The sequence below is a fragment of the Ranitomeya variabilis genome, chromosome 3 (genome assembly GCF_051348905.1).
Source record: "Ranitomeya variabilis isolate aRanVar5 chromosome 3, aRanVar5.hap1, whole genome shotgun sequence".
NCBI classification, from domain to species: Eukaryota; Metazoa; Chordata; class Amphibia; order Anura; family Dendrobatidae; genus Ranitomeya; species Ranitomeya variabilis.
Genome location: NC_135234.1, coordinates 88,288,573 through 88,306,304, shown reverse-complemented (window position 1 = coordinate 88,306,304; position 17,732 = coordinate 88,288,573). Strand labels below are relative to the sequence as shown.

General features: G+C 42.3%; 1 protein-coding gene across 3 annotated transcripts in view; it reads right to left on the bottom strand.

The window, feature by feature from the left end:
• The window catches only part of UNC119 (unc-119 lipid binding chaperone), a 56,117-nt gene that overhangs the window by 11,079 nt on the left and 27,306 nt on the right, over window positions 1-17,732 (bottom strand). For 2 of the 3 annotated variants that reach the window (XM_077294367.1, XM_077294365.1), the window contains 2 exons: window positions 6,674-6,787; window positions 3,677-3,779 (listed from right to left, as the gene is read on the bottom strand). In XM_077294367.1, coding sequence (XP_077150482.1) covers window positions 3,677-3,779; window positions 6,674-6,787 — 217 coding nt within the window. Of the gene's footprint in view, window positions 1-3,676; window positions 3,780-6,673; window positions 6,788-14,576; window positions 14,596-17,732 lie in introns of those variants that run through there. The other variant, XM_077294366.1, reaches the window with a different exon arrangement.

Below are 17,732 nucleotides of genomic sequence, written 5' to 3'. Positions count from 1 at the left end.
GCCAGCAACACGAGTACATGAAGTTGCTTGAGTTTAAGAACTGTCCAGTGAGTATACAGGGGAAGTATACATCAGGTCTGAATTTTTGAACGTTTTGATATTAATGCCTTCCAGACAGATTTTCCTTTTAAAATGTTTTTAATTTTCTTTACCCTCTTCCAAGAGCCATAACATTTTAATTTCCAAATCGACATAACTGCAGGAGGGGCTGTAATTCAAAACTACAACTTTTCCCACAAAAATGAAAAAAAAAACAAACAAAAAAAAAACATTCAATATAATATTCAATGTACTGGAAAATGGAAATTCAAAGTGTGCCGAAATTGAAAAAAAAAAAATTTAATTGTTTTGGTTATTTATGTACCATATTTATTTTAGTTAAAAATGTAGAAAAAGGTTTTGCTTGAGTCACCGTTTTCCAATACCTGTGATGTTCTAATTTTTACACTAACAGAGCTGTATTAGGGCTTGTGTTTTTCACATGGCGGTGATATTTTTATGTGTACCTTATGTGTGCTTTGAGGTGGATATGAATTTTTGATTGCTTCTAAGTGTGTTTCTTTGGAGTGCTTTAGAGACCAAAAACCAGTAATTCTAGAGTTTATTTCCTTTTTTTTATTATGGCGTTTACTGATTGGGTGTATGCTATATTTTGATAGATCAAACTTTCATGAATACGATACTACTACATATGCTTATTTTGAAAATGTAATTCTAATGGTGGAAGAGGGGGAGATTCTAGTTTTTAAATTTTCTATATTTAACCAGTTTAATTAATTTTTTTTTTTAGCCCCCTTGAGGGACTTGAAAGGGGGGGGGGGGGGCGGTGCAAGAGCATGTGGAAGACAGCACCCCCACAATGCGAGTTCTAAACGCTGCTGTTACAGGCAGGTGATCATCTGCCAACAGTGAGGCAAGCTCAGCTCCTGAGCCTGCAGCAGAGATGGGAGGTCCCAAGAGGTAACACACCAATTAAAGGAACACTAAATCTAGAAATAAATGTTTAAATTAACCATACGTTTTTGGGCTTGAAGAACAAAGTTTATTTTGTGTGCGACCACCTCTTTATTCCTGACTGCACGCAACCATTCTCTGCTCTCGAGATAGTGGCACACGCATCCATCCAACATTTATGGTATATGCTGCCCATATACCATAAATGTCCCAAGATGGGAAACTCCTATTAGGACTAAGTTTTCATTTTTACATTGAGATCATGTTTTTGTGCAGGACCAAGACAAGTTTTAGGCCTTTGAAACCATTTTGACATACATGATATTTACACTTCAACTTAAACAGAATTTCTTTAATTTCTCTTTTGAACAATTAATTTTAAACAGCTGGTCCCAGGTTATTAAAGTGCAGCAGAATTGCTAATTACAGCAATAGAAGGGACAAGTTAGAGAATAAACCATTTAAAGTTAAACACGAATGAAAAAAATTTCGGCATGAAAGAACAATGTCCATCAGTAATGTTAAACAATAAAAGCATCATAAACATTTTACATTAGCCTTTTATTAACCACTTTAAAGGGAACTTTTCAGTAAATTCAAGCAGGGATGGGCTCTTTCTTTACCATAGTAGAGACTTGTCAAACAAACCAAACCAGACATCAAAAAGCCCCCCCAAAGAGCTGACCCCATGAGTCTCTTTCCCAATCACAAATCTTCTTTAGGATATGTGCACGTCAAGATTTCTTGCAGAAATTTTCCTGACAAAAACCAGACATTTCTGCCAGAAATCCGCATGAGTTTTTTTTGCATTTTTGACGCGTTTGTGCGTTTTTTTTCCAAATGCATAGAATAGCAGGAAAAACGCGGAAAATCTGCAAAATTAATGAACATGCTGCTTTTTTTTTTTACCACGATGCGTTTTTTTCACGGAAAAAAAATGCATCATGTGCACAAAACAGGATAGGATGATAATGTATGCGTTTTTAATGAGTTATCACGAAAAAAAAACAGCGAAAAAACCTGAACGTGTGCACATACCCTCAAAGGGAACCTGTCACCCCCAAAATCGAAGGTGAGCTAAGCCCACCGGCATCAGGGGCTTATCTACAGCATTCTGTAATGCTGTAGATAAGCCCTGATGTATCCTGAAAGAGGACAAAAAGGGGCGGTCCCGCTGGGCGTCGCGGTCCGGTCCGGGGCCTCCCATCTTCTTACGATGACGTCCTCTTCTTGCATTCACGCCGCGGCTCCTATGCAGGTGTACTTTGCCCTGTTGAGGGCAGAGCAAAGTACTGCAGTGCGCCGGGAAAGGTCAGAGAGGCCCGACACCTGCGCACTGCAGTACTTTGCTCTGCCCTTCAATAGGGCAGACAAAGTACGCCTGCGCAGGAGCCGCAGCATGAAGGACGTCATCGTAAGAAGATGGAGGCCCCGGACCTCGACGCCCATCGGACCTGGACCGCAACGGGACCGCCCCTGGGTGAGTATAATATAACCTCTTTTTCTCATCTTTCAGGTTAAATCAGGGGCTTATCTACAGTATTACAGAATGCAGTAGATCAGCTCCTGATGCCGGTGGGCTTAGCTCACCTTCGATTTTGGGGGTGACAGGTTCCCTTCAAACTATGATTACTACTCAAAGATCGGTGAGACATTCATGCCAGTCTTGGTGAGACGCATGTTGAAGCCAAATATTTCTGATTCACCAAGAGGCACGTTCGACATGTGATGTGCATCTCTCCACAAATCTTTCCTTCAGTCACTCAACGACTCGAGTAAGATTTGTGGCGTACGATGCTTAACTCATCATGAATTAGACAATCTATCGATCCCCAGCTTTGTCCATTTTGGTGAATCTGGGCAAAATTGGCATTAAAAAGGTTGCAAAATTTTAGCTCAGAACCTCACTTTGAATAATCGGGGGCCTATGTTTTCTCAAAAATGCAGAAGTACAGCAGTTTGCAAAGAAGAAACCGGTCACGGTGTTATGTCGTCTGAGCATCCTTTAAAGGGAACCTGTCACCAGAAAAACCGCTATTAACCAGCAGATAAGGAGTTAATCTGCAGGATAATAGAATTAAGAACCTCCCAATGCCTGCACTTTGCTGAACACCATGCAGAGAAAATTAACTATATTCCTCCTCTCCTCTTCCCAGCATTTCAGTGTCAGTCACGGGGCAGGCGACAGCAGGGGTTCAGCTCTGGGTATGATGTAACTGTGATCCCGGCCCTGACTGACAGCCGGCCCCAATGGGAGTCAATGACCCTCAGTGCCAGGGGCACTGTTACAGCCCACCACTCTGTATACTTAAAGTGGATGATGCCACCCCCGTGACTGAAACCGTAAAGCTGTAAGAAAGAATAAAGTACATTTTCTCCCCGCAAATTTCGGGTAAGTGTGGGCACAAGGCAGGTTGATAGGGTTTTTTTTTCTGGTGACAAGTTTTAAAATTCTTTGAATTAAAATTTATACGACCCAATGATCGTGCAGACAAGTGTTCATTCCCCAAAAGATTTGTGCATTCATATCCTTAGATCAAGTGACAAATGCTCATTTTTATTGCTTCATTAATGTAGACATTAAATTCATTGTTTGATTGCCCGGGGCGTTGTGCTGCCAACAACGATGTGCTGCTGACACTATCAAAACTAAAATGGATGCAAGTGAACAATCACACAGTCACATATAGCACAAATGAGTGAAAATGGGGAAGTTACTCACGTGGCTCCAACTTGACGTAGTCGAAGGAAAGCAGGGGTGAATTGATATCTTACAAATCTACCTGCGTTTGGATCTACATCCTTTTTATCACCGTGTTCCCGCTCTACAAGATAGAAAGCAATAGATGTACATTTAGCAATGCAACACTTACTAAGTAAAAAGCACCAAAATTTTAAAATAAAACAAAGTCTAAAAAAACCAAAATAAAAGATATTTCCATTAAGAAAGCAGTACATTTGTAGATGAAGAAGCAGCATCTGGCAATTCAGAAAAGTGTGTATGTGCTCTGTACATGAAGTAGTAGTCGTTCTCAGATGGAACTGTTCAGACTTTGCTGCTTCCGGAGCCAACTGGATGTACAAAAAGCTGGTAAGTGGGTGCCAGATCCCCACCAGTCTGATCTTGATAAACTATCCGAAGCATTGGTAATTACTTTTTACTTTTTTTTTTTTTTTTCCAGAGAACAACCTTTTATTCTCCTATCGAAAGGACAGGCGATGAGTTGCCGACTGTCCCACCAAATCAGCAGAATAAGGACTTGTTATTCCCAATGGGGCTCCTCTATCCCTGCTGGTTGAGCATGTGCACTGTCACCCCATCTGACACTCCACTCATTTTAACTAAATGGGGCTGCCGAAAAAAAAAGTGAAATGCAGCGCTCACCTGGCCCCATAAGAGGCCGACTGGAGCAGCGGTTGAGAATGTGCATTACTGTGTGTCAAATAAATGGAGATAAAAGTGCCCTGTTCTGCCGATCGATGCAGTTCCCAACAGTCAGTTCTCACTGATATATAAGTCATCACCCATCCTGTGGACAGGTGATCATTTGTTGTCACTGGAGAACCCCTTTAAATATTGTAAGCAAGGAAAACCCTTTAAACAACTACTCGGTCCCCATACAGTTTGTAGCACCCCATGTAATCGACTCCTGTTATTGGCAGAAAGGACGGATGCACATGTTGCCGATTTTCTAGGTAGAAGAAATGCAGCATAATACACTACCAGCTAAGTTAGTGCTTATCTTTAGACTTGTTCAGATCAGTCACTGAAGAGGTCATCCTGATTTACAGTCGGCTGAAGCCAGCTGTCAGCTAGCATGACGTCCGCATGGACGTCCGATCGACAGAGCAGACAGGAGGAGAAGGCGCAGCACAGACATCCGATCAACAGAGCAGACAGGAGAAGGCGCAGCACAGACATCCGATCAACAGAGCAGACAGGAGAAGGCGCAGCACGGAAGTCCGATCGACAGAGCAGACAGGAGGAGAAGGGGCAGCACGGACGTTCGATCGACAGAGCAGACAGGAGGAGAAGGCGCAGCTCAGAAGTCCGATCGACAGAGCAGACAGGAGGAGAAGGCGCAGCACGGAAGTCCGATCGACAGAGCAGACAGGAGGAGAAGGCGCAGCACGGAAGTCCGATCGACAGAGCAGACAGGAGGAGAAGGCGCAGCACGGAAGTCCGATCGACAGAGCAGACAGGAGGAGAAGGCGCAGCACGGAAGTCCGATCGACACAGCAGACAGGAGGAGAAGGCGCAGCACGGAAGTCCGATCGACACAGCAGACAGGAGGAGAAGGCGCAGCACGGAAGTCCGATCGACACAGCAGACAGGAAGAGAAGGCGCAGCAGAGACGTCCGATCGACAGAGCAGACAGGAGGAGAAGGGGCAGCACGGACGTTCGATCGACAGAGCAGACAGGAGGAGAAGGCGCAGCACGGAAGTCCGATCGACACAGCAGACAGGAGGAGAAGGCGCAGCACGGAAGTCCGATCGACACAGCAGACAGGAGGAGAAGGCGCAGCACGGAAGTCCGATCGACACAGCAGACAGGAAGAGAGGGCGCAGCACAGACGTCCGATCGACAGAGCAGACAGGAGGAGAAGGGGCAGCACGGAAGTCCGATCGACAGAGCAGACAGGAGGAGAAGGCACAGCACAAACGTCCGATCGACACAGCAGACAGGAGGAGAAGGCGCAGCACAGACGTCCGATCGACAGAGCAGACAGGAGGAGAAGGCGCAGCACGGAAGTCCGATCGACACAGCAGACAGGAAGAGAAGCTCCGTTGACAGGAGGTGAAATGGAGCATGGGGGGGGGGAAGCGCTGCCCAAGCCAGAACAAATTGTTGAAGGGCAAAAACAGGCAGGAAGTTACCAACTACCTGCCGGTAAGGTCTTAGTCCCATAGGAAAAAAAAATGAAATCCTGGAAAACCTATTAATGACATTTTTAAAATGTCTTATTTGCATCTTATTGACATTTTCAGCACAAATTTTCCTGTTGTGCAGATTTCAAAATCCACAGTATGTCAATTCTTTGAGCGGATTTTATTGCTGTCTTCATTCTTGCAATAGCGTGAAATTCACTACAAAATCTGCATGTAGCAAATGTGGATTTTTACATACTATCCATAGATTCCTGACGCTCAGGCTGAGCAGTGCCGTAGATCACAGAGACAGGGTGCTTCAGAGTACAGCTTGTGGAGAGGGCACAGCAAAAACACTAACTGGAGGAGCTTCAGTCCAAAGCCAATTTATTTTTGCAAATTACGGTAACAGTGATATGAAACGAGTTCTGCTACCAATTGCTTTCGGATACAGTGATAGTATGTCCAAAGCAGCGCAGTACCTGGGTGACTGGGTCAAAATGAAGCTTTGGGGGTCAGTAGCAGAGTGGAAAGTAAATAGCAAGTTTTGTTTTTTGATAATTTTCAATAGAGGTTTGTATAGAATGAGGTAATCAGACAATCTCTTTACAAGAGGAATTGATTTTGGAGACAGATATTGTAGAGATAGATGCCGTGCACCACACATCCACATCTAGTCACATAGTCCAGAGTCACGCAGATCTAGCAGGTACGGAATGGTGGTGTATCATATACAATGCAAAATTAATTTTGAACTTTCCACGGTCTTCCTAATGGCCGTCATTCTGATTCGCTTCTTGCCATCAAGCAGAACAAAGACGGCCCGTGATTTCGATTTTTACCACTCACCAGATGCTGGCGGCTTTGTGATCTCAAATAGGACGGTTCCAGACTCCATATCACGGATCTTAAAGCGGGTGAAGTCAATCTTGTAAATGTTCTCTTCTGGGGTGCACAAGTAATCTGAAAATAGAAGCAATGGTTATTCATGTTTTACGTGGAAAGGTTTCTCCACCAATGGCTGCAAATAAGCAGAAAAGACTGAGAAGTAAGGATGCAATTATTCCTCAGGATATACAATAAAATATCCTTGTTATAGAAATCCTAACAATACATTTCTGGACACTGAAGTGTAGCATAATGGGAACGAAAAAGGACTTGCTGAATGACTGGTAAAAATAGTAATAGAAGTACTGGTCTAATTCCCGTAGATTAGATCTTTTTTGGGGAGACACCTTAGTTTGTGAGCATACACTCAGGATGCATGTGTCCAACGTTGGCCACTGGCAGGGCTGATGCATTCAACCACCATAGGGACCCATTGGTGTCAACCGTGTACCACACAGTACTGCATACGTTTCTTTGGAGTGGTCCTCGGTATACCGGCCAAACTGAGGCATGAACACCACACTTTGGCCACCGTTGGTTGAATGGCCACCTATGGAGACGTTACAGTGTACGGTGGGAGACGGTCCCGATATACTGTAGGCCGGGAGCACAGATGTCGTGTGTACCAGGCTTTAAATCAAAGAAAAAAGCCAATTCTCCAGCGTTGATTATGAAGGTAAAACTTCACATTTATTTGCTCTTCGTTAAAATATCATACTGGCATAACACCAAAATTCCGATATACTGACCGACGCAATACTGACCGACGCATTTCGACTTTAAACCAGTCTTAATCATGGTCATGTTTTAGATCAAGTGTATGTATAGGTTATACAAGCAATTTCATTACTGTATCATATAACTCACCCATTAGTGTATGCTTCACTATTTTTTACATTTTTCTTATGCTTTTTAAAAACGGGTTTCCCCCATACCCGCCATCCTCCTTTTAAAAATATTTTTAACCACCTCCTTCCTGATGAAATAACAGAATTAATGGTATAATAAAATATAAGTATTAAATTGACTTCTACTGTAAAAGAAAAAAAAAAGTGGAGCAGGTAACCTGGCTAATCTTAATATATACTTACGTTGTAATGTCTTCACATCCTGTTCCGTCCAGATGTGTCCGGATCCCAGAATGCCAAGCGGCGGAAATTCACCGACTTCCATATTGGGACACCCAAGTGATGGGTGTCTCAATATGGAAACTGCTGGTGGTACCAGCCTCTTGCGAGGTACTACCAGCAGAACACCGTCGCACCACACACACACACTGTATACGACGAACTCAGCCTCTTGCGCAGTACCACCAGAGGAACACCGTCGCACCACACACACTGTATACGCCATACTCAGCCTCTTGCGCGGTAGCACCAGCGGAACACCGTCGCACCACACACACTGTATACGCCAAACTCAGCCTCTTGTGCAGTACCACCAGCGGAACACTGTAGCCGCCGGGATCAGCCAAATGATTCACTGACCAACGCCATTTTTGTACAGGAGGAGCGCATAGCACATGGGGTAGACAGGTCAAAGAAGAGAGCACAGATGGGAGAAGTCAGCACATGGAGAAAGACAGTGGATGAGCACATGGGGGGGGGGGAAATTCTCAATGCTGCAAAGCCTGCCCCATAGCGACATTACTGCCCTCCTGATAGGGCCTCCATCTAGTCTTACATATGTTAAGGGTATGTGCACGTGTTCAGGAATTTTTGCGTTTTTTGCGCGTTTTTTCGTGATAAAAATGCTACAAAAACGCATAAAAGCTTAGATATGCATCCTATTTTTTTGTGCACATGATGCGTTTTTTTCCGCAAAAAAAACGCATTGCGAAAAAAGAAGCATCATGTTCATTTTTTTGCGGATTTCCCATTGTTTTGGAGTGTCAGGGAAAAAAACGCAAAAAATCCACAAAAAAGAAACCGCGTCAAATCTGCGCAAAAAACGCATGCAGAATTCCTGCGGAAAACCTCAGGTTTATCTCAGGAAAATTCTGCATGCATTCCGGACGTGTGCACATACCCTAAAAGGACATTATGTAATTGCAATCATTTTCTGGGAGAAATTCTTCCTTGTCTGGCATGATTTCAAGCGTGTCACTTTCAAATATAATATAATATAATATATATCTTTGTCTCTCCAGCGATCAGTCCAATGGTAGCGTAAAATATACCTTTTATTTATCCATTGAAAAGTTCCAGATTTGTTCAGTAACAATATTGCATACATTCAATCCCTTATGGACATGGAATGTATGCAATATTGTTACTGAACAAATCTGGAACTTTTTAATGGATAAATAAAAGGTATATTTTACTCTACCATTGGACTGATCGCTGGAAAAACAAAAAGTTTTTTCTTTACATGTGTGGATTTGTCCCAATCCGTTTTCCATGCGAACTGCAACCACAGGTTGGATGTATTCCTGTTTCTTCAAAGCGGTGAGTTGGTTTTGCCAAAAACTTTATATAGATATATTTATATTACATACATACATACATACTTGCACCTGCTTTTTGCGTTCAGGGTGCTTCCTGTAGGCCAAATGCATCCATAGGCTGCTGTTGGTAGAGCTACTACTACTTTATGGCATATAGCGGAGACACCGCTCACAGGTCATCCATTACCATCTGCCCATTAGATAATGTCGGAATGTGGTAGCATAAAAGGTTTAAAGCTTTGAAATTTAAAGTAAAACCCTACATGTATTCAGTTTATCACAGGGTGCATTTTTTTTTTTTTTAAATAAACAAAAGTTCTGGCTTTTGAATTGCCTAAAAAAAAAAACCAAACAAAAAAAAACAAAAACCTGCCATTTTGTTGAAGAAGAAAAAAAAAAATGGAGGTCTTTCCATGAACTCCCATGAATTTACCACTCCCCCTCCCCCCCGTTTTGCACTGCATTGCTCCATTGCAGAGATATTCACACTGGTTACTTCTACAGCGCAGCATGTGAAATCTCTGTTTGTAGTCCAACAGGACATTACACCGTGGTCTTCTCTGTGGCCATTCACGCTCACCCCTCCCAACCAGATGCTGCCAATGTCACTGGAACAGCACCCGTAGCCTGGAGTAATGCATGGAGCCTCATGCTACACCGGGGGGGGGGAGAACCAAACAACTTAAGTTGAAACTGAAGTTTACCCATAATTAACGGCAGCGATTATAAAATGTGTGATTTTTACAAGGGCTAGATCCCCTACAAGATGCAATGTTCTGAATTTATACTGTCACCAGTTTGTGCTGACAGACTTCCATTGAAGTCTAAAAATGTGCGACATTAAAAAAGGGGACAATAAAAGAATTTGTGAGCATAAGAACGTTAAAAAAAATAAAATAGTAAAATGTCCCAAGACGCAAATCATATAAACCAAAAGTTTGCAAGTTAATCAATGTATATATATATATATATATATATATATATATATATATATATATATATATATATATATCGTATTTTCCGGCATATAAGACGACTGGGCGTATAAGACGACCCCCCAACTTTTCCAGTTAAAATATAAAATCTTCTTAAAAGTCGGGGGTCTTCTTATACGCCGTATGTCGTCTTATAGGGCCGGTGACTAATGTGCCTTTTGGGGAAGGAGTGGTCCTGATGACGAAGAGGGGGCATCTCACAGGAAAGTGTGAGTGGAGTATCCCCCATTACCTCATTGTAGCTGCAGTGTGGGGTGCTGGGAAGCGGCGGCGGCCACCGCCCCACAGCAAAGCACCCATGCGGCACAAAGAGGAGCAGCAGCTGCCGCCTCTCCCCAGCACAGAGACCCCATGCTGCAGCTACAATGAGGTAATGGGGGATACTCCACTCACACTTTCCTGTGAGACGCCCCCTCTTCGTCATGGGGAAACCATATACACATTGGTGTCTGCACTCGGCGTACAAGACGGCACCCGGCGTATAAGACGACCCCCGACTTTTAAGAAGATTTTCAGGGGTTAAAAAGTAGTCTTATACGCCAGAAAATACAGTATATATATATATATATATATATATATATATATATATATATATATATATATATATATTTATTTAACCTTTAAAATTATTATTTTTTTTTTTAAATTATCAAAAGAAAGCACACAAAATAATCTGTAATTAAAGGCATTGTGCACTGGGCAGATACAAGTGAATAAAGATGTATGATGGCACAAGGAGGAGAATTATTATGTAGGATGTAGACGATCAATGGAGAACCCCGTGAGGCTGGTATGTGAACGATAGGGGTGCTCTCTTCTCCCAACTTCTATAAAACCAAAAGTTTGTCTGGCCACTTCTACATTGAGAAAAAGGAATATAAATCCCATTATGCTCAAGGATGTTGTCTCAAGAGCAGTAACAACAAATACCAGTACTTTTAAAAGCATAAAAACGGGGGAAATCACAGGAGGAATGTAATGAATTCTGAGTAAAACGTAATGAATGCAGCTTCAAATTAAGGGAATTACAAATCCTCCCAAGAGTTCAGGGGTACTTTAGAAATAAATGTGGTTACCCAATGTACACGCGCTCTCTGTTATTTGTAATGCTGATTGACTAAAACCACACTACTGGTAAGCAGCTTTGCAGCCTCATTAAAATGGCATTCCGAAAATAGAAATGGATTACCCGTTGCCAGGATTCCACAATAGTCTGCCAGCTCTTTTCCCTAAAAACGCAGGTAACTAGTCCTGCTATGTCAGTCTCTTCTGTATATGCTTCTATTGCCTTTCACAGAAGGATAACATTACGGCCATCATTCAGTACGAATGGAAATAAGGCAGGAAAGTAGAAATATAAGACATTAATCCCCAGGTATGGTCATCAACATGATGAAAGAAAACAGTAGAGGAACATTATCCGTGCACTCGCCATATATTTTCCAATGAGCTTCGGTGTCAGCATGCCACTAGATTACAAAAAAGAAATTTATATATATATATCTCAAAACTATGAATTAACACATGTGGAATTATATACTTAAAAAAAGTGTGAAACAACTGAAATTATGTCTTATATTCTAGGTTCTTCAAAGTAGCCACCTTTTGCTTTGATGACTGCTTTGCACACTCTTGCCATTTTCTTGATGAGCTTCAAGAGGTAGTCTCCAATATGCTCCAGTGTATGCGCCAATACTGCTCATTCACAAATTAAAAAAAAAAAAAAAAAAAAAATAATAATATAGGCAAGTTAATCTGCACCTTATCAGTCCCCTAGTCTGAAATTCAAAATAAAAAAAACACAAACGGAATTTTCACACATTTGTTAGGAAATCCAGAACACCTGTTACTACGCTGCAAATTACAAAACCAAGACCCTTGCAGAGGATCAGCGGACAACCTCAAGCATGGAGCACTCCGCTATAGTTCGTACTCATACAGTGATCAATAGAGCGACAAACACGGAACTGGATGGAGAGTATGGCGGCCAGGAATTGGCATGGGGTTGACACTTGCCCTCAGTTTCCTTGATAAAGGCCCCAGAGGTGAGGTCCCCACCAATTTATGGTATATCTTCTAGAAGGTGCTTAAACATTCAGAATTATAATTATGGTAAAATTATTTCAGACTCTACAAGTACTTTTCAGGCAACATGGCCCCATCAGATCAACGAAAACTGTGAACCCATGCTACAGAAGGTTTCTTGTAGCTTTCAAATATAATGTACGGTAAAGCTAGAAACCAGGGCAAAAAAACCATAAACACCAAAAGGCTAACACCCATAACGGTACAAAAAAAAAAAAAAAAAAAGTATAAAGTGGACAGGACGCAAAATCTTGTATCCATCTAGGACACCCTCAATAGGAATCTAGCAGCAACTCTTACGGAAAACACAGGAGCGTTCAGTCGAACCGATCCTTCCTGTGTATTGGGAAGTCGGGAGACAATAGGTAGCTGTAGGCGAAATTGTTGATGGGGCCTTTAAGGGTCTGTCATGTAAGTGATACATTCCATGAGGACTAAAATGCGAATATTTGCATGTGTCCAAAGTTTATTCTATTCTATAGTAGGACCACATTTATCAGGAGCTTGAGGAAAAGGCAATGATCAATAGTACGTTACAAATACTTTCCATACACAGCATTAGCAAATCCCGACAGACCATGTTATGTGTTTTTAGAAACCATACACGTCTGATCTATGCACTATTTTAGATAAACTCCCAACTGACTCAGGGTGTAAAAGCACATGGGATTCATAATGTGCACCACACACGCAATTAACTAGTAAAAGTCCCTCGATCATAATTTAGATATATGAAGAAAAAAAAATATTTGAGGATTGATGGTATGTTCCAATGGGGCAGATGTGTTGCATATTTTACTTCCCCATTTGGGTCATTCCATGGTAGCTTACGTTACAACACAATATAGTACGGTAACTTATGTTACAAAGATGATGGTAACTTACAGTAAGTTTAATTCATTTGATGGTAACTTACTGTAACGCAAGTTACTATACTGTGCGGTAACGCAAGTTATCTATATTTCTTGTAAGAAAAACTGTTGCTTTTAACTTGAGAGGTTAAAATACATTTAAAGTTGCTGGGACTATGATGTTTTAATACAATAAAAATAGTGATTCTCCCCTGTTTAACAGAACAGAAAATTTGGCAGACTCATGAAGGACCATTGCCATTTTTTTGTAACGTTACCAAGTAATAATACTGAATGTTATATTTAATTTTATTGTTGAAAAATCAAACTGTGTTGAAATCTATTGAGAATAGTTTAATGTACAATATACATTCACTCCTGTTTGTGCCTGCCTTCAAAGAACAGTCTGTAGCCAGTTTTTGGCTTGTGAATGTAACATAAGTTACCAAGGAATGACCCATTTATGGGTTAAAAGTGGGTGCATATCACAGCAACAGCTAAGTGGACAAGATTTGAACAGATTGCATCCACACACCATGGGGACGGGGGACATAGTGTGGATATTAAAAAGAAAGTCTATTTATGGCCAGGATTGTCACTGTGGATTTAACCTCTCGCAAGGCAAATGTTAGCATCAGGGGAAAGAAAGATTGGGCGTGTGGGATTCTGTGACACGTTTATTCCAACTTCCTTATTGCGAACACAGGAATGTCCGAATGTATATATGTACATGGGAAAATATGGAGAATATCACCTTAGATGGGATTGCCCAACAATACACCCTCACCCAATAGGACACTGGGTTTTGTGGGACGCGTGTGCATGGTAAAGCCCCACATGCCCACTTTTGAGCAGGGTTTACATAAAGCACTCCTTTTTTGGCCCAGGTGTCCCTGGAAAACCTAGACACTTGGTAACTGAGAAGGGCATAGTTGCCAAAGACAGCATCTAAAACGCTAACAAGGGCATCTGCTGGACCTCCACAACCGACCTAAGCGGCGTGTAGTTACATGTCTCCACGCCAGATCCGACACTGGACGACTCCTCCAAAAGGAGCCATGGAACACTGAATGCTTCCCTCAGTAACCAGATTTCTGGGTGAGGGAACATGCCTGCTGCTTTACAAGAAGTAAGGAGCAAGATAAGAAGATTTCTGTTCAGCTGCCAAGCTTTCAAGAAGTGTCATAATCCGATTTGAAGCCATAAAGGAGCTGGGGGAGGATGAAGCCTGATAAGACCACTACTTTCAGAGGCTTCAGGGTCTGTGTGTTACAGGCCATTTGGGCAAAGGCCCAAAATAAAACGGTTTTCTAAAATGGCCACATTGCCAATTTTCCCCAAACGCAGGCTCACAGCTTCGCCCGTGATTGCACCTTAAAAAAAAAATACAACACTAGGCCTCAACTTCCGTCCACCAGCCTGAGCACTAAAAATCAATAGAAATATTATATAGATATATTTACACACACACACGTTCATTAGCAGACCTTTAACACCTCAAAATAAGCATTTCATGTTTACTTCAGACCAAGTTAATTATTAAATCTTTTCCGGCAGAATTTCTGCTCTCATGACACCATAGCAACAGCTCAGTCCCCTGCCCTGCCGGTATTTGTTGCCATGGTAACAGTGTTGGTAGATCACAGAACGGAGAGATATGCTGCTCCTCCTTAGTACACAGCCCAGGCGTGCAGCCTTCCCCCTCTGGGAGACATCTCCCAGGAAAAGCATTCTAGCAGATCAGATGAAAAACAAAAAGGATGCTCACATATGCTAATGCCAAATACACAGTACGCGGCCACATTAGTGTTCCGCTAAATACTTTACTTACACGGAAAAGATGCTTCTAATCATGTAAAATAGATCTAGAACTTATTTATACACACTCTGTTCCCACCTCCGCAAATCGTGTGACCATCATTAGACTAATGTGCAATACCAAAATTGCCATGATGGTGAAAAAAAAAGAAAAAGTAAAATAAGTTGATATTACGGAAGACCTGTTACTTTTCGGCATGTAATATACTGTGTAATTATATATTTTAAATGGTCTAAATTTTTCCGCTTTTCAGTTCCACAGATATGACCCTCTTCCTTGTATGTAAATCTAGTCTTATTATTCAAGAGGGTGTGATTCTAATTAAGACGCACACCGAGAAGAGTAGAGGATAAGCCCCCTTGACTAAAGGTACCGTTACACTAAACAACTTACCAACGATCACGACCAGCGATACGACCTGGCCGTGATTGTTGGTAAGTCGTTGTGTGGTCGCTGGGCAGCTGTCACACAGACAGCTCTCTCCAGCGACCAACGATCAGGGGAACGACTTCGGCATCGTTGAAACTGTCTTCAACGATGCCGAAGTCCCCCTGCAGCACCCGGGTAACCAGGGTAAACATCGGGTTACTAAGTGCAGGGCCGCGCTTAGTAACCAGATATTTACCCTGGTTACCATTGTAAAAATTAAAAAAAAAAAAAAAAAAAAACAGTACATACTCACATTCTGATGTCTGTCACGTCCCCCGGCGTCCACAGGGTTAAAACTGCTTTCGGCAGGAGCGCTGGTAATGCATGCGCTGCTGCCGAGAGCTTCCCTGCACTGATTGTATCAGCGCCGGCCGTAACAGTGGTGACGTCACCGCTGTGCTCTGCTTTACGGCCGGCGCTGACAGTCAACCCTGTGGACGCCCGGGGACGTGACAGACATCAGAATGTGAGTATGTAGTGTTTTTTTTTTTTTACTTTTACAATGGTATCCAGGGTAAATATCGGGTTACTAAGCGCGGCCCTGCACTTAGTAACCCGATATTTACCCTGGTTACAAGTGATCACATCGCTGGATCGGTGTCACACACGCCGATCCAGCGATGGCAGCGGGTGATCAGCGACCAAAAAAAGGTCCTGATCATTCCCATCGACCAACGATCTCCCAGCTGGGGCCTGATCGTTCGTCGCTGTCACACATAACGAGATCGTTAGCGGGATCGTTGCTTACGTCACCAAAAGCGTGACGTTGCAACGATATCGTTAACAATATCGTTATGTGTGACTCAGCCTTAACAAGACTAAATCAGCATTCGAGAGATGTAGGAAGTTCATGCAAGATTCCAAAAAGCGGCGTCATTCAGAAAAGGTTACAAAAATACAAACATATAATGTACATATGTTAGACTGTACGCATTTTTATTATAATTAAGGCAAGTCACAGTTCCATTTTGAAAGGGATTGATGGTGAACCACTTCAGCAATTTTCTGGTCACATCCACATAGGAGAAATCTGTCCTGGAGACTCCAAATTCTCCAAGGACAAAATGGAGTGATTTGCCACGCAAAAGGGCAGATGTCATGAAAAACCTGACAGACGCCACGATTGTCAATTAATTCTTTAAGGTTCCTCTGGCCTCAGTCATGTGACTGTTTGTGTTTAGGGAAAGAGGCCCTGAGCCGTCCCAAGGACTGGGGTCCCAACTATCCCTGCTCCCAAAAAGGTACCTCTGAAAGGTGAGGAGGTCTCTAACCTGTCCCCTCGCCCAGGAGGCCTGGGACAGAAATGGTAGTGTATCAACACGCAAGACAGACTGGGATAACAGAAAGCAACAAACATCTCTATTTTTGGTGACTGTTTGTAGGGAAGGATAGGAATGTACCAACCAAATGGAAATAGGACAATGAGGAAAGCATACACCCCAAAACAGCACGCAACAATCTCCAGTAGCAACAACGATCTCCAATTCAACACAGCGTCTCCACTGAGCTAGGAAGCAAAGCTTTCACTAGCAAGGAAGAGCAGGTCTCACCAGATTTTATAGGGAGAGGAAATGACCAGGTCAGGAACAGCTGTGCGATGGAGCAACAAGTTTCTAATCACCATATAAAGTTGTTAACCTCTTCAGCATCAAATATGAAACAAACACACCAGCTAAATGGAAAATGATATGTAGGGATTTTGTAACCCCAGATCTCCCAGGAGGACGTGACTAGCTCTTGACAGACAGACCCAGTATTGCTCCTCATTATGATGGAAGTGTGGTAGGAGATTGAGCGGAGCAACAGAATTAAAAAATGCCAAATCTGACCTAAAATTAAAACTATAAAATATCATATTTGTCCTGAAGGGCACTGAACTGAAAAAGCAGAACAGAAGTAGTTGCCAGCTATGTAAAAGAATTGCAATGTCATGTAAGTTGACCAGGGTGTGCCGAAGATTTACTTCTCAAATAATTGACTTCTCAAACACCTGTAGGGCACCTGTCCCATTCACACTATTGGCTGGTATCATGCCCCTGTCCCATGCTAGTGAATTAGTTGGAGATAAAATATCTACAAGAGTATTATTTTGTAATTTGTTGTTAGCCAGTTGAAAAAAAAAAAAAAGATTACAGTAATTATTCTCAGTGGAAGAATACATATCTTTAGATATACCTTGTAATGGCTAAAACACACCAAAACCTCTCTCTTTATTGTATTGGATGAGACAGGTAAACAATACCTGCCGACTGAACACAACCACAGCTCTCTGCAGACATGATGTCACTTGCTCCGCTACTGCTCAATGTGAAAGTGATCTGAGAGATCTTTTAAGGTAGTAGAATAAGCTAATGGCCAAATCTATGGTACACAGCGGTTAGACTGCATGACATCT